This window comes from Garra rufa, chromosome 3, assembly GCF_049309525.1.
Source record: "Garra rufa chromosome 3, GarRuf1.0, whole genome shotgun sequence".
Lineage (NCBI taxonomy): Eukaryota > Metazoa > Chordata > Actinopteri > Cypriniformes > Cyprinidae > Garra > Garra rufa.
In genome coordinates this window covers 53,312,713-53,338,661 of record NC_133363.1, presented here as the reverse complement: position 1 = coordinate 53,338,661, position 25,949 = coordinate 53,312,713, and the positions used below count along the sequence as shown (strand labels likewise).

The 25,949-nt window shown below is 35.1% G+C and overlaps 1 protein-coding gene across 2 annotated transcripts; it reads right to left on the bottom strand.

Moving 5' to 3' along the window:
• Positions 1-2,255: 2,255 nt before the first annotated feature.
• Positions 2,256-25,306, bottom strand: map4k2 (mitogen-activated protein kinase kinase kinase kinase 2). Of its 2 annotated transcripts, XM_073837329.1 has the most exons (32): positions 24,978-25,306; positions 19,567-19,624; positions 19,078-19,168; positions 18,647-18,711; positions 16,871-16,926; positions 16,722-16,769; positions 16,123-16,165; positions 15,940-16,012; positions 14,367-14,498; positions 14,207-14,269; positions 14,005-14,086; positions 13,218-13,325; positions 11,917-11,995; positions 10,699-10,757; positions 10,529-10,575; positions 10,397-10,435; positions 8,886-8,919; positions 8,573-8,732; positions 8,325-8,491; positions 7,821-7,862; positions 7,046-7,130; positions 6,842-6,921; positions 6,654-6,714; positions 6,303-6,426; positions 6,169-6,227; positions 5,876-5,979; positions 4,352-4,523; positions 4,111-4,179; positions 3,940-4,026; positions 3,260-3,330; positions 2,807-2,862; positions 2,256-2,704 (listed from the first exon to the last, which is right to left on the bottom strand). In XM_073837329.1, the coding sequence occupies exons 1-32, from the start codon at positions 25,068-25,070 to the stop codon at positions 2,617-2,619; spliced, it is 2,595 nt and encodes an 864-aa protein (XP_073693430.1). In that variant the 5' UTR covers positions 25,071-25,306; the 3' UTR covers positions 2,256-2,616. The 2 variants fall into 2 exon arrangements, with proteins under 2 accessions (XP_073693430.1, XP_073693431.1); XM_073837330.1 differs by lacking the exon at positions 7,821-7,862.
• Between the last annotated feature and the right edge of the window lie 643 nt (positions 25,307-25,949).

The following is a 25,949-nucleotide window of genomic DNA, read 5'->3' as shown; positions in this document are numbered from 1 at the left end:
TGCTTGTGTCAAAACAGTTTGTGGTTTTCTTGTTTTTGTAAAGTTGGCCATCAGAAACGACCTCCGACCACATCAACACCATATATAGTAAAGAACGATACAGAAGAAACAGGTCACAGGAGGACGGACATACATCCTGTCTGTACATGTGAGTGAAAGTGCAGGCGCAATTTTTAAGTTGTTTTTTAAAGTGTAACACTGCCGCTGAAGTGTTTCATGACCACAGTGTTAATTCATCGGAAAAGTGAGAATGCATTAAACCATTGCATATTTAGACCTCTTCTGCACTGCAAGTGTGAGTAGGTGTTGTGGCAACCACATATTAAACACGTGACTTTGTGGAACAAAACTATAACCTGTTTAAATAAAAGATTATGAAGAAGAAATGTAAGGTTGAATCTGCAGCCATGTTATTATATAAGAGCATACCTATAGATGAGAATCCACATATCTACAGACAAAGAAAAGTTTTTATTTAGGTCATTTATTTAGAAAGCAAACCCACTCTATAGTGTTGATATGGCCTTAATATGCTATTAAACATCTGCTGCTATTTAACTTTTAGGAGAGTTGTTTATATATAATAGTATTCACAGAAACTTCAAATATTATCTAATATAATTATAAATCATTTGTGTATGTGTGTATTTATTAAAAAAATATACAGTCAAGCCCGAAATTATTCATACCCCTGGCAAATTCTGAATCAACCAGCAAGTTGTTGTTTTTTTTTGACCGGAAATGACACAGGCTTCTCCCCAAAAATAATGAGACGATGTACAAGAGGCATGATTGTGGAAAAAAATATTTCTTAGCTTTTATTTACATTTGAACAAAAAGTCTAAAATTATTCATACCCTTTGCAAACTGTCACAGTCTATGGGAAAATCCAAAGTTCTATACAATCCCAAATAGTCCAAGCTGTTCTAAAGCATCCTAATTACCCTGATCCATTGGGAACAGCTGTTTTAATCAACTCAACAGGTGAAAAACAGAAGCTCTCTTCTGTTGGTTTGTGGACATGGCTAAGACAAAGGAGCTCACTGAGGACCTGCGGCTGCGCATTGTAGCTGCTTACAAGTCAGGAAAGGGTTATAAGACCATATCTAAATGTTTTTAAATTAAAGTCAAAGTATTATTAAAAATCTCAGAGGACGTGGTCGGAAGCCAAAAGTGACACCTGTGCTGGCCAGGAGGATAGTGAGACATCTCAAGACAGTCTACAGACACTGCACACCGCTGGGTTCCACGGACGCAGACCAAGGAGGACACCACTTCTCCAGATAAGGCACACAAAAGCCTGCTTGGCCTTTGCAAATGCTCATCTGGACAAAGTAGAAGACTTCTGGTCTTCTGTTTTATGGTCAGATGAAACAAAAATTGAACTGTTTGGCCACAATGATGTAGCCTTCATTTGGCGTAAAAAAGGAGAAGCCTTGAACCCTAAGAACACCATCCCCAATGTCAAACATGGTGGTGGGAACCTAATGTTTTGGGGGTGTTTTTCAGCCAGTGGACCAGGGAACCTAATCACAGTAAACGGCACCATGAAAAAGGAGCAATACATCAAAATTCTCAACAACAACATCAGGCAGTCTGCAGAGAAACTTGGCCTTGGGCACCAATGGACGTTCCGGCATGACAGTGACCCAAAACACACAGGAAAAAGTGGTAAAGAAATGGCCAGTAAAGTAATAGCCAAAAAAAAAAGGCTTTTCTATTGATTATTGAGAAGGGTATGAATAATTTTGGACATGCCACTTTTTGTTCAAATGTAAATAAAAGTTGAGTAATATTTTTTCCACAATGATGCCTCTTGTATTATCTTATTATCTTTTGGGAGAAGCCTGTGTCATTTCCGGCCCAAAAAAAAATTGCTGGTTGAATAGGGGTAGAAGTAACTTTAAGTCAGAATTTGCCAGGGTTATGAATAATGCTTACTGCAAAGAGTAAATTGATTTTTAAAAATCTATATACGAAATACATTTTTAAAAAATGTGTTCACAGACATTTCTGTTGTTACAGTCAATTTTATCTTGACTATGGAACTGGTTTTAATTTTTTAAGCTCTAGCTCCCTCTTGAGGATTGACTTAATAGTGGTAGAAAATTAACCAAAAATAAAGATGAACTAAAATTCATCTTATTTCCACAGAGTTCTGTAAACCTATGCAGACTCATCTTCCTATACAAACTCATCTGTTATTTGCCTTTACTCTACTAAAAATCAAATCAGGACAATTTGATCTGGTACAATTTGGTTTCACGCATCAGTTTATTAGTAGTTATCACAATCCTTCCATCACAAAATGATCACATGATCTTTTAACTTAAATACAATTATTTTATCCAGGTATTTTCATATGAGAGCTCATTGACAACAATGAGAAAAACACCTTTAGAGGGACGAATAAAAGAACCAAGGCTTTGGTCTTTCCTTTTGTACCCTCACAATGTGTACCAGTGGGATTGACTGAAGGACTGTGTTTGCACAGAAACATAGGGCAGATGCACAGCTCTGAAAGTCTCTGTTTTACCAGTTTTCATGCATTCTGGCTCTCAAACATCCAACTTCTTGTCATGCACGTTATTTACAGGTTCTGTCCTCCGGCTTTCCTCAGTAGCTGCTCTCGTGACCCGTCAAAATGTATAAATTGCTAGTGGCTGAAGGGTTTTCAGTTGGGGTGCTTTGTAAAACAATATCTCTGTAAATCAAGATTGGAGAGAAAAAACATTAAGAAGAATGAAATGCAATTTTTATTGAAGTTAAAAGGAAAAGCAATGAGGTAGTGGAGGAGAGTCAATACCTGTGCGTGCCTAAAACTTTAAACACTCGGCTTTCGTCTTTGATTTCCTGTGTTATCTGCAAGGACACATGAGTATGACATTTTATATCAACTATTAAAAATCAACAAATGATGACAATATGTACTGATACAGAAATAGACAGGTCTATCATGTTAGATGCCATATTGACTTTAGTACAGATTTAAAAAAAACAAGGCTGTGACAGTTTTTACAAAGTCACAGACTGTATAAAGCTTCTAGATTATGTACATTTCACAACTCACAACTTTCAAAATAGTTTTATGGGGTTTTGAAAGTTTTTTTTTTTCAGACAGACATTTTTCAGCCAAACAAGTGTTATGGTGTTAAACAACAGTGCAATCCATTCACAACCTTCACAGCCTTGTTTTCATTCCTGTCAAAATGAAAAATGGCGCTACCCTGACTGAGGTCTATTAAAAAGTACTCTTTACCTCACAGTTGTGCAGACTAAGTCCTTTAAGTCCATGTTTCCAGAAAGCTAAAACACTTTCTTCTAAACAAACTGTTGAAAAACAGAGCATTAAAATGTATATGGGTCAAACGAAAAAGGGTTTAAGCGTAAAAACAATAAGTGCTTTAAATTGTTTTTTGTTTTTCCCCCCAAAAAATTCAATTGCATTTTTGTTTTTCTGGGCAAAAAATAAATATCATACTAATTTACAGAAGACACCCACTAAAATGTAATTCGGTAGAACAATCTTGTCAGGCATATTTACAACAAAAATCAATATATAACATATTAAAAAACAAATTAGTTGTATTTCTACATTTCTAAAATTTGCCACTAACATAGATTTTGCCAATTTGTCAGTAAGAACTTATTACTCATTTAAAACACAATAAAATGTGTTTCCTCCCTTATTCTTATTACATAAATATTGTGTTACACTGAATAACAATGTTACATTATTTCAACCAAATTTTGACATTTTATTCGCCAAAAACTTATTTGATACCTCAAAAGTAGACACTTTACTTACATCTAATGTGCTTTCTATGGACATAAAATCACTTTTGTAAATTTCTTTATCTTAATGTCTTTGACCCATATATCACTGTAGAATTTCATTGTGAGTAAATGTTACATTTTCATAACATATCAGATTTGTACCTAAAGTCTCGATAGGGAAGTCAAACTCCAGTTTGGATGCTAACTCCTGGCTGGGGACACCCTGCATATTGACAATCTTCACCGTTTCTAGAAGATGACAAGAGGATTCATTTACAATAGAAGCTTTAGAAGTTGATTAATGCATTAATCATACATATAAATCATACATACTTTCCAGTGCAATTAAAACTGTGTCTCTGTCCAGCTGTGTCACTTGTACAGCTCTTATTGTCTCACTGTCTAAGGAAAGACACAAAGAACACACATTCTCACACTTGTAAGTGAATAAAACACAGTAAGCCCTTTACAGATTATAAGCAAAACATTTGTTACATTTGAAAATCTGTTGAGTTTGCTGTGAATTTCTTCAGCCCTGAATTAATGCAAGACCAGCAGCCAGTCAGTCACCTACCTGGCAGAGGATTTGGCATGCCATTCAGATGGATAATGTCAAACTTTAGCTGTCGTTCGTTTTGCTGTTGGAGGCTTTCCTGGACGCCCACACAGAGCTGAGGAAGCTCATCTGTCATTAACACCAGCAGCTCAAAGATAGGCAATGGATCCGGCAGGGGTACAGCAATGTGCTTCGATAAGAAAAAAAAAAGAACAAACTGAGCAAAAATATGCAATTTGGTGCAGTTGCTAGTATATACAGTTCAGGTCAAACATTTACATACACCTTGCAGAATCTGCAAAAACGTTAATTATTTTACTAAAATAAGAGGGATCATACGAAATGTATGTTATTTTTTATTTAGTACTGACCTGAATAAAATATTTCACATAGTCCACAAAAGAAAATAATAAATGACTATGTTTAAAAATTTACATACACTTATATTGTGTTGTTACTTGAATGATCTACAGCTGTGTTTTTTGTTTAGCTGTTCTTGAGTCCTTTGTTTGTCCTGAACAGTTAAACTGCCTGGTGTTCTTCAAAAAAAAAACTTCAGGTCCAACAAATTCTTTGGTTTTTCAGGATTGTATGTATTTGGACCCTTTCTGACAATGTTTGCTTTTGAGATCCAACTTTTCCCACTGAAATATTAAACTATTCATATGCAACTATTACAGAAGGTTCAAAAGCTCACTGATCCTCCAGAAAGAAACATAATGCATTAAGAGCTGGGGGTGAAAACTTTTGAACTTTAAGATCAGGGTAAATTTAACTTATTTTGTCTTCTAGGAAACATGTAAGTATTTTCTGTAGTTTCTAAAGGGCAGTACTAAATAAACAAATATATTTAGGCAAAATAAAATAAAAAATATATACATCTTCATTCTGTTCAAAAGTTGAAACCCCTGGCTCTTAATGCACTTCTGTAATAGTTGCATATGAGTCTCAAAATCATAAAGTCATTGATGGAAAGGATTCAAATACACAAAAATGCTGAAAAACCAAAGAATTTGTGGGACCTGAAGGATTTTTATGAAGAACAACGGGCAGGTTAATTGTTCAGGACAAACAAGGAGCTCATGAACATGTCTTAGTAATATGATATTTAAAAGCTTAGTTTTATTATCAAAGCACAAAAGTTTTTTATTGTGGAGCCAAAACAAATAATGAAATGCAATACAATGATAACTGAGACATTTACAAATTCCTCAAGTCATGTATCTTATTTGATATTCACATTTAACATGATTTTTATAAAAAAAGTTTCAGTTTCAGTCCAGTAAGTGCACAACTCGAAATACTAAGTAATTGTTACATTCTTACGTTTACTTTGTACATTTTTAAAAAAATATTTAAAAGCAAAAAGACAAATGTACATGATCTGAAGGATGACCATTTTGAAATGATACTAAAATGCCTTTTACTTGATGAAAAGTATAAACTATCAATGAGACAACAGAATATTATCATATTGATAATTTAGAGGATATTTGCATATACAATATGATACAGTAGGCTTTATAGGGTTAAGATTATTACCTTGAGGTGCATGAACTTCTGCAGCGGTTCATACCACAACAGTAGTACAAGTCCTGAAGGAACCGCAGCGCATAAGAATGTGCTGTCTGTGTATGGGTTACGAGCTGATGAAGAAAAATCAAGAAAACAATAAAAGCCTTTGATTCATAACCTGCCCTTAGTGTCACCAGCCAAACATGAGTTTCCATTTTGTTTTTTTTCCATCTCAGCCAATTACAGAAGGTCAGCAAAGGCATTCATCAAGACAAAATTAATAAACATTGATCCATTACAATGCAGAAAATGGCTCTCACCCACACTGCACTTCCGACTGCCCTTAGTGTCTGCGATCTTCACTGACACAGCAAACTTCCTGTGGAAAGATTATTTTGAGTTCCAAATGAACAACATATAAGCTGATTTATTAAACTTCTTGTGTTTCTGTGACCTGTGGATGATCCGATCTGTGAATCGGTTGGTGCCAAGGGACAAATGACCCTGTTTCCTCTGTAAGTGCCCTCGCTGCTCAAACAGAGCTGTCAGTCTATGAGAATAGAGATGAGACGACTTACCTAAGAATAGAATAGAATAGAATAGAATAGAATAGAATGGAATAGAATAGAATAGAATAGAATTGAATTGAATAGAATAGCAGTTTATAGATCTCTGAGGTGTACATATACAGTTCTTTCTTTCTTTTTATAAAAGCAATTTAAACACAGTTTTTAATTTCTAAAAATGGTTGGCTTTTACTGGTATCACAACATCTAATACTTCAAACTATTAAGATTATACGTACCAGAGATGGACATTAAGACATTGTTCATGACGTAAAGCCAAGTACATCTCTGTGGAAGCAACTGCAACGGAGATCAAGAGGTAAAAACATATTAAACATTACAAAATAAGATATTTCTCTTTCATGTTGTGTGTTATGACAGAAATAGTTATTGAGTCAAAAAACTAAATCATAATGTTGTGTAGTACCTTTTCTAAGGTGTCTTCGTGCAGTTCATTTAAGTTAAGGATATAAACACCCTCCTCCGCACCCAGAATTAAATACTGATCTGTAAGGAAATGATTGGTCAATTAAACAGAATTCAATAATACTCTGATTCTGATTTAACCTTTACCATTTATATTTAAATTACATTTTATTTTCATGACAATTCTGTATAAGAAAATCTGTACCTCTTGTTTTGGGCAAAACCCATGTCTCTGCACAGTGAATTTTCAGGGGACATCCATTAAAGACTTTGGTAAAACAGGCCCCCATCTATGTAACATGAATTATGCAACGTTTCACAAATACAGTACATGAGATGTACATTTTAAGATAAATTCTAAGGTTAATACATACAGTCAAACCAAAAATTATTTGGACACCAGATATATTTTTTAATATTTTTTTACTAGTGGGTGCAGGATGCTATAGTTCATTCATGTAAGTGAGGATAGCAAAATAAAGTAAACTGTGACATCAGTAAAATTAATAAAAATTTGAGACCAAAAATTATTCAAACACTTTGACCTGACCTGTTTTGCTTAAGTGTTTTTTCTTTAATTGCTAACGCAACCCTTTTTACAGCACATACTGAACAAAATTAAGCATTGCTTGGTAATTGGTCAACAAAGTATTGATAGGTGTGTAAATATTGTCATACATTTGTCATCCATTACATACCTTTCTATCAAAGTTATCTGACATTATCAAGATGAATTTGTTCTGACACAGTTTAACTCTGAGTTCTTGTCATATTTTATTACCATTTTCTAAACTGTGATAATGTGAGAAATGTTGAAGGTGTCTAAATAAATTTTGGTTTGACTGTAGATATTAGACCTAAAAGTTCATTCATTACAAACTAGTCATTAATTATGTTTTATTATGCATATTGTCACACTCAAATTTAGTAATAGCCAGAATTAACACAATTAAAAGGTGCTATTAGGTGGTTAAACTTACATAGACTTGGGGAGTGGGAGGAAGTCCATGAGAATCGGCTCTCTATAAATTAAAGGTTAAAAATACAAGTTTCTACATGATCTTTTAGTCACTTTTTAGTCTGTCAGTAATACTTTTAGTGGCTCAAAAACATATTAAGTATATATTAACATATTAACATATTAAATAACACATGTAATGAGTTTTTGAGATCTGTCCATGGTGCTGAAACATCTAGCATTACAGTAGCAATATGTGCTATACACCAAAATACACCAAATTATTTAATCAATTAATCTTTCAATCAATTTAAAACTATTAAATAATGGTTAATTAATGTAGTTTTTTAATGACTGATTTAATATTGATATATTTAGATATCAAAAAAGAAATGCATGTGAAATCATTTCTTCAAGTCTTACATTGTAACTAATAAAATGACATTAATGTAGCTGAGATGCATTATGGTATAGGATACAAGCACACATAAGTGTTATTTGTAACATCCAACATTGTGTAACTCACAGAGTCCTCTGTTTTCTTCCTCATGGTGCTCCACTCCGGAGAGAGAGCCGTGTCTCTGCTGAGAGTCCTTGTAAGAGTCCTCTGTCGGTCCTGTGTGTCATCGTCATGAACATCAGGGTCACTGCACCAGTGTCGCACATCCTGACTGCCTGAGCACCTCAACAGCACTGATAAAATATAAAACGAGAAATGTTTTAAAACTTTGCTTCTAAATTTCCAATGTGTCTTATATGCGCAGATAGCAATACCTGATTTTGGACGTAATACAGTTTCAGGGCATAGAGTAGCACTAGGGCGAAGCGTTAGGTCCTTGTCTTCCAGATCAGAGTCTAAAGAGCTCATGGGGGGAAGTGATGTCGTCGCAGAGACAGGCGGTGGGCTGAATAGTCCACTTTTCCTCTTACTCCACTATGAAACATCAGAAACTGTTTGCAGCCTTACATCATTATATTTATTTATTTATATTTATATATATATATATATATATATATATATATATATATATATATATATATATATATATATATTATAAATTAATCACTAGGACAGGTTATCAAATACCTCAAAATATGAGAGTCTTTTTACTGTCAAACTTCTGAAAGTGAAAGAAAGTTCAAAGTCAAAGTTCAGATATTTGTCACACACATATATACATACATCAATAAAAGATAAAAAACAACATTTTTGTCAAATTGCATTTGTAATTAATTAAAAAAAATTTCTCCACATTGAAACAGCTTTAAATTACTTTTTTACACTTAACTTAGCTAATTTATTTAAATTAAAAAACGGAAATAAGCGCATTGCATAATTATTCATACCCTTAACGCAGTACTTAGATGAAGCACCTTTACAGCTTCAAGTCTTTTTGGTATGATGCAACAAGCTTTGCACATCTGCATTTGGCAATTATCTGCCATTCATCTCCTCACCTTTTTACCTCTCAAGCTCTGTCAGGTTGGATAGGGACAGATGCACATTTTCAGATTTCTATAAAAATATTTGTTTGCGTTCAAGCCCATGCTGTGGCTGGGCCAAGGACATTCACAGAGTTGTCAATAAGCCACTCTGACTGTGTGCTTAGGGTCCTGTTAGAAGGTGAACCCTCTGCCCAGTCTGAGGGTTGCGCCCCAGCCTGGGGCAGTCGTGGCCTAATGGTTAGAATGGTCGGACTTATAACCCAAAGGTTGCGGGTTCGAGTCTCAGGTCCGGCAGGGATTGTAGGTGGGGGGAGTGAATGTACAGCACTCTCTCCACCCTCAATACCACGACTGAGGTGAGTCGTGAGCAAGGCACCGAACCCCCAACTGCTCCCCGGGTGCCGCAGCAATGGCTGCCCTCTGCTCCGGGTGTGTGTTCACGGTGTGTGTGTGTGTGTTCACTACTGTGTGTGTGCACTTGGATGGGTTAAATGCAGAGCACAAATTCCTAGTATGGGTCACCATACTTGGCCTCACGTCACCTCCTTTCCTTTGAAGGTATTGAATGCACTGGACTAGGTTTTCATTAAGGTTATTTCTATATATTGCAGGGTTGACCTTTTCTACTCTGATGAGTCCCTCAGTCCCTGCCATTAAAAAACAGCCCTAGGAAGTGTCCTAGTTGTTCCAAACTTCTTCCACTATGGATAATGGAGGCTACATGCTTCGGTGAACCTTCAATGCAGCAGATTTTTTGCTGAACTCTTTCCCAGATCTGTGCATTGACACAATCCTGTCTCTGAGCTCTACAGGCAGTTCTTTAGACCTCAGGGCTTGGTTTTTGCTCAGTATGCATTTTCAGCTGTTAGCCCTTTTATTGAGAGGTGTATGCCTTTTCCAATTCATACTCATTCAAATTAATTTGCCAGAATGTTCCTGAGCTACATTTCAAGTGTCCCAAAAGGGTATGAATACTTTAGCAGTGGAATAATTCAGTTTTTATTTCTAATACATTTTCACAGTTGTGCAAAGTTGCTTAAATGAGATCTACTAATAAAAAATAATCAATGCATAATTTCACTTTTTAGCTAATATATGTTTTGCAATAGACGTCACTCCACAAGATGGCGCCAGAATATAAGTGAATCCCACCTATGCTGTAACTCCTGCTCCACGCTTTCCAAAAGACCCCTGCAGCAATGAATACAGTTCAAATGAAAGGTTATAGTAACTGTTTAAGCAGGTAACGCAATTTTAAGTGCACTTCAATCAATCAACACTTACGGTGACTCTGGTTCATCTCCAGATATGCTCCAATCATCACACGATGCCTGTTGAGTGATAACCATGTATTATGACAGAATAGTTTATGCTGTGTAATAGGATGAGGTTTGTGTTTTGTTTGTCTCACTGGCTTATAGAGAACATCACTAAGAGAGAGCAATAAAACTGACCAGGTCAGGATAGGGTTCAGTCTCTTTCCTCCTGGGAGGGGTAAACTTGACCTGGTCAACTGAAACAAACAACAAACACACATATTATGCACTTATATTCTTCATTTACATATGTTTACCATTTGGGTTTGGGGTCAGTACAGTCTCTAACATTTTTTATAATCTCTTATGCTCACCAAAGCTGCATTAATTTGATCAAAAATACAGCAAATACAGTAATACTGTGAAATATTATTACAATTTAAAATTGGTGTTTTATATTTTAATATATTTTAAAATGTAATTTATTCCTGTGATGGCAAAGCTGAATTTTCAGCATCATTACTTTAGTTTTTAGTGTCACATAATCCTTCAGAAATCATTCTAATATGCTGACTTGCTGCTTAATAAATAATTTTAGCATGCTGAAAGGTGACTTCTAGGGTGTTTTGGTTGGTTGCATATCTGTACAACCTCCAAAAACTTCATACAGTAGTTTGATCATCACTTCCTTATCTGCTCTAAAGAAGCTTCATTGTCTGTCTGTCTGGCTAATTTGTCTGTCTCTGAATGCTGTAATCTTACAGCCAAGAAGCATGACAATGGATTCTCAGTAGAAGGGGCATCGACTTGCCACACGATAACACACACACATCGCACTCTCCGCTTGGCCTCGAATGTGACCACTGGATCCAGTTCACGCGAGTGAGTGTGTGAGGGGGATGGAGAAGCACATGCCATAGACGTGTGTTAAACAGTACCAGCTCTATGAGTTGTGTGCCTATTGACATCACTGAAGCTATGCTCAATAGCAGCCTTGTTAAAGCAGCAGCTCCTCTGCTACACATCCATACATTAAACTTTATAATCATGTACACGCTGCAATGAAAATAGACACGACTAGGAGTAACAGTGAACTTGAGAAAATTTAAGGACGAAAGCATTATATAAATCAAGCAACTTTTAAAAGATATGGCCTAAAATGATCATCACTCATTTCTATAGATAGATAAATAGATAGATAGATAGATAGATAGATAGATAGATAGATAGATAGATAGATAGATAGATAGATAGATAGATAGATAGATAGATAGATAGATAGATAGATAGATAGATAGATAGATAGATAGATAGATAGATAGATAGATAGATAGATAGATAGATAGATAGATAGAGAAATAAGATGTTCATGTACAAATTCCATTGCTAATAAGGACAATGTTAACCAGAACTTACATTGTTCCTCTGATAAACTTCTCTCCACTGGCATATGTTTCCCTTTAGACGGGATTGTATCTGGAGCTGTATCATTTGCCTTTAAAACACACACACACACACACAAATACTGCCGCTAAAAAAAACTGTACACTTTGACAAACTGAACTCTAACATGCATATTTGGAAAAAGCATGACTATATAAATTAGGGAAAAGTTGAATAATCCTGAATCATGTTTCTTCACCTTATAATGTTCTTTATTTATCCTTTTTTTGGACAAATAATTTTTTGATGTAGATATGAAAGTAAGTTAAAATAATTTAAGTAGTTTTAAGTAATGTAAAGGCTTGAAGGGATAGTTCACTCAATAATGAAAAATCTTTCATTAATTACTCACCCTAATGTCATTCCAAACCCATAAGACTTAAGATATTTTGATGAAATCCAAAAGCTTTCTGACCCTCAATAGGCAGCAACGCAACTACCAAAGATCATGTTCACCCAAAAAGGAAGAAGGGACATCGATAAAATAGTCCATGTGACATCAGTGGTTCAACCATAATGTTATGAAGCTATAAGAATACATTTGTATGAAAAGAAAACAAAAATAAAGACTTTATTCAACAAATTCGTCTCTGGTACAGTTGTGGTTTTGTGTTGAAGTCTGACAGTAAAGAGAAGAAATTGTTGAATAAAGTTTTGTTTTCTTCTTCTGTAACTTTAAGGTTAAACCACTGATGTCACATGGAATATTTTAACAATGTCCTTACTACCTTTCTTGGCCTTGAACGTGTCAACTGCATTGCTGTCTATGAAGGGTCAGAAAGCTGTTGGATCTCATTAAAAATATCTTAATTTGTGTTCCAAAGAAGAACGAAGGTCCTATAGGTTTAAAACGACATGAGGGTGACTAATTAATGACAGAATTTTTATTATTGGGTGAACTATCGCTTTAAATATGCTTTTAAGAAATTCTGTCTTGTTTAAGAATTTCTAAAGAATTTCTTTCCAAACTGTTTTATGGAGTTTTTGTCTATTTAAAGTAGAGATGAACAATTGGTATGTTGTTAAACAACAGTACAATACATTGAACGTACTGTACTTCTGTCCCTCACAGCCTCATTTTCATTCCTGTCAGAAATTAAATATGGCCCTACTCTGCATTCCGGAGTTCAAGTCATGTCAAAATTACCATACAACGCATAAGTTTTGCATAAAATAAATTTCTGAGCCAGAGGACATGAACAGCTCATAGCAGAGTTGCCATCTCATAATTATATACATTTCAACATAATGAGAGTGTGTTATCTTACTCTCACCTCTTCATTCTCTTCAGGACTGGGTGGATGATGGAGGTCTGGGTTACTTGCCATATCCAGTAGCTCAATCATTAATTTTCTGGTTAGTAGCTGTGTTACAAAAGGGTGCTGAGGAGAGAGACAGTGGCATAAATTATCAACTCTTCTAAAAGAACAAACTTTATTAATCGCAATATAGTACGTTTAATGTTTCCTTGTAAGGATGCTCCATTCGGGATTTTTTCAGTGATAAAACAATCACAGATTTTTCTTACTCAGCCAATACCGATCTCGGTTTTATGACGGCTTTTACTTAGATCCGTTGTATGCATCCTTTCTAACTATTATTTGTAAAAATAAATAAATACATTAAAACACATTGCCTTAAAAGCTTTAACAGTTACTATAGGTACACTCTTAAAAATAAAGGTGCTTCATGATGCCATAGAAAAGCCTTTTTGTCTAAATGGTTCCATAAAGAACCTTTAACATCTAAAGAACCTTTCTATTTCACAAAAGGTTCTTTGTGGCAAATAAGGTTCTTCAGATTATGTGACTAAATGGTTCTTTTTGGAACCAAAAATGGTTATTCTATGGCATTGCTGGTTGGCTGGTCTTAGCTGGTTTAAGCTGGCAGTAGCTGGTTTCAGTTGGTCAGGCTGGTTTTAGCTGGTGATCTCTCAGCCTGACCAGCTAAGACTAGCCTTACCAGTCTGGGAACATGGTCAAAACCCTGTTTTTCTCAGCAGGGATATTCAACAGCAATGCTGATATTAACTGTGATTTTTAAGTTTGATTCAACTGTCACCTGGAGCAGAGTTTCTGCTGTTGGCCTCTTGCGAGGACTTTTGATCAAGCACATCTTCGCAAAGCTATGAAACCCTGCAGACCTGCAAAGACAAGGACACAAAACTATCACCAATCATGTCAGGTACTCACGGGAAAACCTGTACTTGTACCTTCTTTATTGTTCTCATTTCTAAGAGAAATGTCATTTCTTTCTGTCTCACCATTTGCTCTTGTCTTTTAGTTTGGGAGGCTGAAAGCTGCTCTTAGACATCAACATCAGAGCTCTACGACAGAAAATAAAACCCCAGTTCAAAATTGCTTTGTTACCCCAGGGTATTTGTTATACTGTTCTTGTAAATGAATCACATGAGTCATTCTGACCGCATGGGATGAAGGTCAAACATCGGTGGCTGTAGCTCTGCCAGCTCAATGGCGGTGATGCCCACTGCCCAGATATCACACAGATGGTTGTATCCGCCCTTCTTTTCCACTGCTGCCACCTCAGGGGCCATCCTGACAAAAAAAAAACACACACACACACACACACACACATTTCCATTAGATACATCACAGCCTGCTGTCAGTCCGATTGTCTTTCACACACTAGCATTCAAAAGTGGTTGGTAAGATTTAATGTTTTGAAGGACAGTTTTATGCTCACTAAGACTACATTTGTTTGATTAAAACTAGAGTGAAAACAGTAATATTGTGAAATATTACTACAATTTAAAAAAAAAAATGTTCTATTTCATTATATATAATTTCATTATATTATATAGAATGTTATTTATTTACAGTGCCTTGCAAAAGTATTCATTTTTGTCACATTTTGTTTAGTTGCAGCATTATGTTAAACTGCTTTAAATTAGTTTTTCCCCACATCAATTTACACTCCATACACCATAATAATGACAAAGCAAAAACCAGATTTGCAAATTTTACAGATTTATTCAAAATAAAACACTGAAATAAGTCCATTGCATAAGTATTCATACCCTTAACTAACCCTTTGCCTCATCTTTTCACCTTTCAAGCTCTGTCAGCTTGGATGGGGTCTGGCAGACATTTCCTAGAGTCCTAGTTGTTCCAATCGTCTTCCATTATGGATAATGCTTCTGTGAACCTTCAATGCAGCAGATTTTTTTCTGAACTCTTCCCTAGATCATTGCCTTAACGCAAGTCTGTCACTGAGCTTTACAGAGAGTTATCTTGACCTCAGGACTTGGTTTTTGCTCTGATATGCATTTTCAGCTGTTAGACCTTTTCTGAGAGGTGTGTGCCTTTCTAAATCATACTCATTCAAATGAATTTGCCACAGTTTAACTCGAAGTGTAGTAACATCTACAAGCAATATGAAAGATCCTGAGCTAAATTTCGAGTGTCCCAGAAAAGGGTATGAATACTTATGCAACGAGATCTTTTCAGTTTTTTATTTTTAATAAATTTGCACAAATGTTAAAAACCAATTTTTTGCTTTGCCATTATGGAGTAAGGAGTGTAGATTCATGTGGGGAAAAAGTAATTTAAAGTAGTTTAACATAAGGCAGCAACATAACAAAATGTGACAAAAATGAAGGGGTATGAATAATTTCGCAAGGCACTGTATGTGATTGCAAAGCTGAATTTTCAGCATTCGTTGTCATGATTCTTCAGAAATCATTTTTGGAGTAAAGCGATTTAAAGGTACAGTTCACCCAAAAATTCTGTCATTGTTTACACACCCTGGGTTGTGTTTCCTCAAAAGCATTTGGGAAATGCAGCTCCTATTGTGCTTTATAAAAGTAAGAAAGTCATACAGGTTTGGAATGACATGAAGGTGAGTAAATTATACATTTTGGGGGGAACAGTTCCTTTGTACTAATCATAGAGGACAGGGTGCTAATTGCTTTACAAAACAATCCAGACAGTGTGATTCTCCAGGACTCAAGGGCAAATCTCTGCACAGACGGCTCACCAGTAGGGAGTTCCTATAAAGGACTTTCTCTTGGCAACAGAGGCACTGATCTCAGCCGCAACCCCAAAATCAGCTACAGAGAGAGAGAGAGAGAGAGATACAATAATCCAAAATGTGCAGCCGCAGACGTCTGCGTCTAAAAGTGTACTATATGTATTTTTCTATACACATCAAAGCACTTACCCAATTTAACATCTCCTCGATCAGTGAGAAGAATGTTAGCTCCCTATATCAGAAGACAGGTTTATATTTTATTAACAACTAGAACATAAAAATCAGCATACTCACATTGCCCTGCAATGCTATTGAAAAGTTTGAGGTCAGTAAGATTTCAAGGGGAAGAAATTAGTACTTTTATTTAGCAAGGATGCATTAAATTGATCAAAAGTGTCAGTAAAGACAAAATATTATATTTCAAATACTGTAAATGCTGCTCTATTGTATTTATCAAAGAATCCTGAATAAAATGCATCACAATTTCCACTAAAATATAAAGCAGCAAAACTGTTTTCAGCATTGATAATCATAAGAAATGTTTGCAGCAAATCAACACAAATGATTTCTGAAAAATTTCTGAAGGACATTGATTACTGGAGTAATGCTAAAAATTCATATTTGCTATCACAGGAATAAAATACATTGTAAAATATATTAAAATATATATTAACATATAATAATTTTTTATGTATATTTAATCAGTAAATACAGTTTTCATCGAAAATCTTACTGACCACAAACCTTAAACAGTAGAGTACAATATTTCATAGAAAAGCTTCATTCACCTTAATGTCTCTGTGTATTTTGCCTGTCTCATGGAGATGATTCAAACCCTGTGTAGAACAAGAACAAAAGTCCTCTCAAAATGAAGGGATGTGTCATTGAGAACGATTTATGCCTTCAAAGATCTTTTTAAATAATTAATTAGCCTCACCTGGAGTGTTTCTCTGCAGATGTAAGCAATCTGTTTTTCCTTTAAAGGTCCAGTTACTGTGAAGGGCATATAATGTTAACTCTCACTTAAGTGGGGCAGTGGTTAAATGCAGCCATTGAACTCTCAAAGGAGTAGTTCAACTCAAAAATGTGAGATGGAATTGTTGTTAGGAACAGACTGAAATTTATAGTGGTTTCTGGAAAATATTCATCTCCTTTTACGTAGTTTTTCCATTCCAAATTCAAAAAAAGCAAGAAAGTTGAATAGGTTTGGAACAATGTAAGGGTGAGTAAAGACTATTCTTTTAATGAGTGATCTATTACTTTAAGACGCTTACAGGAATAGTTCGCCCAAAAATGAAAATTTGCATCAGGCCATCCAAGATGTAGATAAATTTGCTTCTTTATTGAAACAGATTTGGCATTAAATCTCACTAATGGATCCTCTACATGGGTGCCGAGTCCAAACAGCTGATGTAAGTAATCCACAAGCTGCATGTTTATAATTAACAGAGCCATCATTAAGATGTTTTTAACCTTAAACCAATGATTAAAGGCTAAAATACAAGCCATAATCTATCCATAATACTGCTTTATATAGTAAAAAAATGTCTTGTCTGAATCAGGAGAGAAATATGCACATATCAAGCACTGTTTACAAGTGAAACAGTTCTAAACACATCTGTGGATTTTGTTGTGAAAGAGAAAATCCGGATGGACTATGGACTTAATTATGGACTCATATCTTGGACAGAAGTGGCAGTTTAAAGATGAAACATGCACCTGTCAAGTTTGAGATTTTGGGCTTTTTGGTTTTTCATAAAGTGTTTTTTCAGACTAGTGGAAAGAAAACATCCAAAAAACACTGTTAAGTGTTTGTTTTATAGCATTTTATCTATTTGTCTCAATAGATTTCAATTACAATGCATATTTAAAGGCCGTTTTCTCAAAATGAGTTTTTTCTTCTACACTGAGCCATAAATCTCCAGTTCAGTAGCACTTACACACACCAAACTTTACATTTTTATTCCTGTCTATATCTTGAAGGTTTTTACAGAGTGATTTGTTCATATATAATTAGCTTGGTTTTATACATTTTATTCCCCAAAAAATGGTTAAAAAATATAGTGTTTCCTGTCTGTTCTAAGATTTTTTTCTGAATTATGTCGTGTCTCTAATATGTCACAAAAAAATTAAACAAGAATTTTGGAAACTGACTTCATCCAGTGTTTAGATTTTTGTACTAGAAATGTCTGCAAATTAACGCATATTTCATTAAATAATGCCACATTTGCATTTTTAAACCTAACATTTTAGAAAACTTGTAATACACAAATGTTTGCAATTATCAAAGTAATCAATCAACTGGGTAAGTATAGTGATAACTATTAGTTATTTTTTTTTACCCTATTCACCTGCACTGTCTTGCCTTAATGATGAAAGATGAAGCAGCTTTTCCTTCACAAGACATTAATTGATGGACTGAAATCGTGTGTGTTACTTGTGAATTATTGTGATGTTTTTATCAGCTGTTTAGACTCTGATTCTGACGGCACCCACACACTGCAGAGGATCCATTGGTGAGCAAGTGTAATGCTAAAATTTCTCCAAAACTGTTTTGATGAAGAAACAAACTCCTCTACATCTTGGATGGCCTGAGGATAACTACGTTTTCAGCAAATTCCTTTCAGATGTGTAATAATAGGCTACCTTTTCCGCAATGATTTTCAATAATCTCAAATGCTTGTACAGAATACTAATGTTATTCACTGTATACCTTGGTAGATATCTTGTAGTGATCCTCCCCCACAGTATTCCATGCAGATCCACAATTTGGTATTCCTGAAAAGTGAAACAGGTCAATGCATGGTCTTTTGAGTCAATGCACACAAAACATTTTCAATCCATACATACGCACAAACCCATAACTTGCAAACATGACAAGAATCTCGTAAACATTTTGAAAGCTTGCGAGTAGGAATGCATGCCTTTGAAAAAATATTCGGGAATGCACAAGTCATCTAGAGCATGTGCGGACACATGTCGGCAGCGGTTTACAAAACCTATTAAACGTGTCTGGGTGATTTGTGCTTCATATCTGATTGTGTAACCCTGCCGGTAGGGGTATAAAACATGTTGTGGAATGCACCTTTCTATGCCCTGACAACTACTGGAGGAATACCAGGCAAGGCATGAACATTACTGTACCTGTGGTAAGTGCCATAATAGGCCACAATGTTCTTATGCTTACACTCCTTCATCATTGTTATCTCCTGCTGGATGGAGGTGATGTCATCTCCTAAATAAGCAGTGAAAGAATGAGAAAAACACATAGTGAAGAAAAAAAAATGTCTGTAATAACAAAATATTGAAAGTATTTTACTTTAGAATGCAGTGATTGACAAATCTGAAACTACTATTCCAGAGAGGCGTGTAAAAATAGCTTCAAATTATGTGACACAATGCAGTCCAATCATTTTTAAAGTAGTAGTGCATGACAGGGAGGTTTCTGAGAACTATAATTATGTATAAATATAGTGCTCATTATAATATAAATCCTTCATACAAGGAATCAATCCAGTAAAATCCCTATAATTTTGGGAGATTAGTTAAAAACAGCATTCGCCTCTAAATGTTCATTGTATGTTCTCTTTATGTGCCAAAATTTTTACTAAAACATTACAACTACTCACACACCTGGATCCAGTTTAACAATTTTGATAGCAGCCATTTCTGAGCTCCTAATGTTTCTAGCCTGAAAGAAAATACATTATATTACATGATGAGCTGGAAAGTCATGTTGTACTTTGTCTATTACAACACTATTAATTATACAATTGATAAATTAGACTCATAATTAGGATAAGCAACATTTGAACTGTTGTGAAACATCTGTGACTGTGCACAAATGATATATTATTAAGTCTATACCATTTAAATGTTTGAGGTTTGTGAGATATTTTGAATTATTTTGTCTCTTATGCTCACCAAGGCTGCATTTATTTGATCAAAATTGTAGTAAAAACTGTCATATTGTGAACTGTTTTCTACTGATTTATATTTTAGAACAGAATTGATTTATGTATTGGCAAAGCCAATGTTTAGCCAGTCTTCAGTCAAATGATCTTTTAGAAACCATTGTAATACGCTGATTTGTTGTTCAGGAAATATTTATTATTATTACCAATATTACAAATAATTATTATGCTTCATGTTTTTGTGGAAACCATAATACATTTAAATTTATTTAATGCGTCCTTGCTAAATAAAAGGCTATAATTTCCCTTACAGTTATAATAATTATCTATAATACCTGGAAGAAGAATTTTGTGGTGATTTATTATTATTAATGATTCAAATCAATTTATTTAAATGGAATTATCAGAACATTGCTGTCTTTTAGGCATATTAAAATCCCTGCAGCATTTAAACATACACTTGCTGTGGTTTTCAAATAAACATTTCACAATGTACGTATTAATAAGCAAATGTGACATAGAGGTGAGTATACGCGACTTTAATGCCATGTTTACTTTGGTGAAATGCTCGGGATGCTGTAGAAAAGCCAGGAACAGATCCAGCTCTCCTGGCAGGCATCTTAATGACAAATATCCTAGTGTCAGTGGCAGCCTGCTGCGTCCTTGACTGTAACCTTGTCCTGTAGCTACTGCCAGGCGTCGATGCTCTTACTTCATCTTTCTAGACCGTATGACGCTGCATCATTAGTTATTCGCTCATTCTGTCTAGGAAGGATTCTATCCATTTATTATAAAGCCACCAATGCACTTTCCAAGGATTCATCAAATTCATTTAGCTGTGGAATTAAAGGGATAGTTCACCCAGAAAATAACATTTTCTGATAATGTACACACCCTCAGGGCATCCAATATGTGGATGAGTCTGTCTCTTAATGTAAACAGATTTGAAGAGATTTAGCATTTAGCATGAATGGGTGCCGTCGAAATGAGAGTCCAAACTGCTGATGAAAACATCACAATAGCACAAGTAATCCAACAACATCTTGTTAAGATAATAGTTGCGATTAGTTAAGACCATTTTTAACTTTAAACTGTTATTTTTGGCTAATAAATGAATCTCATTTGAATCAGGAGACATATGCACATATCAAAACCCAATTTAAAAGTGAAAACAGTCCAAAACAGTTCGAAACAAGTATGCTGATGGACTTTCAAGCATTATTATTGATTATGGACTAGTATTTTGGTCAGAAGCAAGTTAAAATGCTTCAATTGTGGATTTGTTTCATACAAACATGCTGTTTTTCAATTCACTAGACATTATTCTGACGGCACCCATTTACTGTATAGGAGCCATTGGTGAGCAAGTGATGCATTGCTAAATTTCTCCAAATCTTTTCAAGTGAAGAAACAAACTCATCTACATCTTGGATGCCCTGAGGGCAGGTAAATTTTAAGCAAATTTTAATTTTTGGGGTAAACCATTTTGGTATAGCCAACTCATACTCATTAAATGTGCGCTATACATACAGAGTGGTAAAGTTAATACTCATGATCAGGCCTATTATGAATAGCAGACAAAAAAGTTTGTCAGGAAAGTGGACTTTAAACTGTTGTTTTTGGCTATTTAATGCGTCTCATCTGAATCAGGAGACATATGCACATATCAAAAACTAGTTAAAAGTGAAAACAGTCTGAAACAAGTATGTTGATGGACTTTGAGAAAAGGACAACAGAAGAGAGACTTTCTCACTTATTCAAGCATTATTATAGATTATGGACTAGTATTTTGGTCAGAAGCAATGGTTTTATAGTTAAAATGCTTTAATGATGGGTTTGTTTCATACAAACATGCTGTTTTTCACTTCACAAGACATTAATTGATGAACTAGAGTTGTATATATTATTGTGATGTTTTAATCAGCTGTTTGGACCCTCATTCTGACGGCACCCATTCACCAAAGAGGATTCATTGATGGGCAAGTTATGCAATGCTAAATTTCTCCAAATCTGTTCCAGTGAAGAAACAAACTCATCTACATCAATTTTAATTACATTTTAATTTTGAGAGGTAAACTATTTTAGTTATTTTTTTATAATAGACAAATCACACAAATTAAATGTGTGCTATACATACAGAGTGGTTAATTTAATACTCATGATCAGGCCTTTTATGAATATAAAGCATCAGACAAAAAAGTTTGTCAGGAAAGTGGACTTTGAACTGTTGTTTTTGGCTAAAAACTGAATCAGGAGACATATGTACATATCAAGAACCATTTAAAAGTGAAAACAGTCCAAAACAAGTATGTCAACAGACTTTGATGAGAGGACAACAGGAGATGGACTTTCACTTTTTCAAGCATTATTATGGATTATGGACTAGTATTTTGAAACAATGGTTTAAAGTTAAAATGCTTTAATGGTGGATTTGTTTCTTACAAACATGCAGTTTTTCACCTCACAAGACATTAATTGACTGACCGAAGTTGTGTAAAATATTGTGATGCTTTATCAGCAGTTTGAACTCTCATTCTGATGGCGCCCATTCACTGCAGAGGATTCATTAATGAGCAAGTGATGTAATGCTAAATTTCTCCAAATCTGTTCCAGTGGAGAAACAAACTTAATCAGAGATCTTGGTCTAAGGGTACATTTTAAAATGCACATATCAAGAAGCATTTAAAAGTGAAAACAGTCCAAGACAAGTATGTCGATGCTGGACTTTGATGAGAGGACAGGAGATGGACTTTCACTTTTTCAAGCATTATTATATATTATGCAATAGTATTAGGAAACAATGGTTTAAAATTTAAATGCTTTAAAGGTGGATTTGTTTCTTACAATCATGCAGTTTTTCACTTCTCAAAACATTAATTGATGGACTAAAGTTGTGTAGATTATTGTGATGTTTTATCAGCAATTTGAACTCTCATTCTGACGGCACCCATTCACTGCAGAGGATTTATTGATGAGCACATCACTGTAACGCTAAATGTCTCCAAATCTGTTCCAGTGAAGAAACAAACTCATCTACATCTTGAATGACCTGAGGGCAAGTAAATTTTAATCAAGCTATAATTTTATGGGGTAAACTATTTCGGTAATAGACAACTCAATTTAAATGTGTGCTATACAAACAGAGTGGTTGATTTAATACTCATGATCAGGCCTTTTATGAATATAAACCATCAGACAAAAAAGATTGTTAGGAAAGTGGACTTTAAACTGTTGTTTTTGGCTAAAAAATGAGTCTCATCTGAATCAGGAGACATATGCACATATCAAGAACCATTTAAAAGTGAAAACAGTCCAAAACAGTTCAAAACAAGTATGCTGATGGACTTTGGTGAGAGGACAACAGGAGATGGACTTTTTCACTTTTTCAAGCATTATTATGGATTATGGACTAGTATTTTGAAACAACAATTTCAAGTTAAAATGCTTTAATGATGTATTTGTTTCTTACAAAAACATGCAGTTTTTGACTATTAAATAAGTTTCATCTGAATTAGGAGGGATATGCACATATCAAGAACCATTTAAAAGCGAAAAATCCAAAGTCCAAAACAGTTCGAAACAAGTATGTTGATGGATTTTGATGAAAGGACAACAGAAGGGATGGACAACGATGGACTTTTTCACTTTAGTGAAGGCTAGTATTTTGGTCAGAAGTAATGTTTCTCAGGAAAGTGGACCTACATTTTTGCTTTGGGCTACTCATAAACATAACAAATCGAGCATTTCTGGACAAAACCTGGAACTTCACTGAGCTGCCTTCCTGTTGTTTTTCCTGGCATGCCAGAGGGCTTCCTGTCATGACTAAAGCGACAGTGTAACGTTCTCTTAATGGTCTAACTGTGCAACCTGAAATAACGCAGCCACAACCCAAGAACAATGACTCGGGTTGGACATCTGTCCACACTTTGACCAGAAATCTCCTAGCTTGTTATTCTTTATGTTGGCATAGCCGGGCCTGACAAGTCCATCAGATGCAAAACAGACTGTTTTGTTCGATGCAGCTGGGAATCCTCACCATAAAATATTTTTAGATCTCGAGAACTTTCTGAGTTCAAGATGAGAGAGCTAGAGGACACTAGAAAGGATTCTTTGTGCATTGTAAGATGGGCATTGTAAGGGTTGTTGGCTCACCCACTGAATTATGATAAAGTGGACTGTGTAAGGGATTGCTACACAAGAGTGACACAACCTCCATATAAAACATATATAAAATAGACCGAATACACATGAAAATCAACAACATATTTGCACCCTACAAACATCTTAAAGAATAACACTACCACACCTGAGGGAGGCCTACATGGTTTTAAAGTCCAGATTTGTAACATTCCAGAAATGTTGTGGTTGTGCCAGTAAGATTGCTCTTCAGTCAAGTCAAATTTCTAAGCCAACCATATGTTATTCCACTTCAAACTTCATATCCAATACATTTTTTAATTTTGCGTTTCTGTTTTGTATGTAAACACTGAAGACATATTTGCTAAAGTTGCATATTTTGTTAAAGAACATACCTAGATGGCCTAATAAAGACATAAATAAACAAAATAACCAGTATGTGGATGTCAGTCTGTGTGCATCATTTTGTGTTCACAGTGTTGGATGGAATGTGTGTCAATGCACACATGCTTTGAATTCTAGAAAACTAAACAATCCAGTCTGTCAACTAACATCATGGATCTGGTTTCTTGAAATATTTAGCCTAAACAAGGAAACTAACAACAACTGAGTAAAAAAAAAAAAAAAAATCACGTCGTCAACGTCAGCAGGGCTCCCCTTACATGGTATCAGATTTGGCATTTAACATGGTGTTGAATGATAATATCATGGTACTCATTATATATTCAATGTAGCCTACTGGTATTCATATTATAGTACTACGATATGCATGGATATCATGTCCAAAGTAATAAAATGTTTGTACAGTAACGCAATACAAACAAGTCATACAATCCTTTTTAGTACATTTTTGTTAGTCTCCCAGAAGGAAATGTTTTCTCTCTCTCTCTCTACTCAAAATCCTGACAGCACAACATGCATTAAATCATAGACATTACATTCATGCTTAAACACTTAGTGCAATTTCCAAATAATCACCAAGTTATTTCTCACCTTAAAGACATCTCCATAAGTGCCGCTCCCGATCCGTTGAATAATCTCATAATCATCCAAGGGATCCAAAAATGAAACTCCTATAGTATTCATACCCGCAGCTCTGTGTATGTTTCACTTACTCATGACAGCTGTCACACAGTTTGATGTGCAGTAAACTCATCTCATCCTGATGCGCTGTCACCAAAAGCGGCGAAATAAGATTTAATAATAAAACTGTATAGATTTAACTGTAACGCAATGAAAAGCAAAAGCAAATCTTCATGTGCACATCCAGTTTACCAGGGGAATCACGGTCTTCGCATTGTAATCTCTGCCTGCCCTTCTCACACTAGCGCACCCGTAGACTCACAGCAGCAACGTCCAATTCGTGAACGAATCGTTCCTTGGAGTCGGATCTTCTGAATGAATCGGTTCGCAAAACTGATTCGAATAGTACTGAACAGATCAGAGCTGTTCAATTTGCTGAGAAAAAACGACAAATGTCTCTTGCGAATTGTCCTACTCAACATATATAAGACTTGGTTTTAATAAACAGGATTTTAATTAAAGGTAGATTTTAGTGTTGTTCAATGCAAATGGAAAATATTCTGAGGGTCGACCTTTATGTTTAAAGTGAAGCTGGGCACGTGGAATTGCAATATACACAAAAACGAAAACGAAAAAAACTCAATGCCTGCATAGGTTGGCTTCTTGGAATGGAACGTTTAGAGCATGTTGGAATGTCAGGAACCTCAGTGACTTAAAAGAATCACCTTTATAAAAAAATGCTTTTCAAACTTAAGAACCGATTTGCAGACATGAACGTCTTCACCCAGCAATAGACCAGATACTGTTTGCTGCTTTACAACCACATTACAACCATTTCCAGTCAATGCATTCAGACCACCTTCACTTTTTTCAGTTTTGTCATGTTGCAGCATGATACTACAATTAAATTCATTTCTCTCATTAACCTACACGCCAGATCTC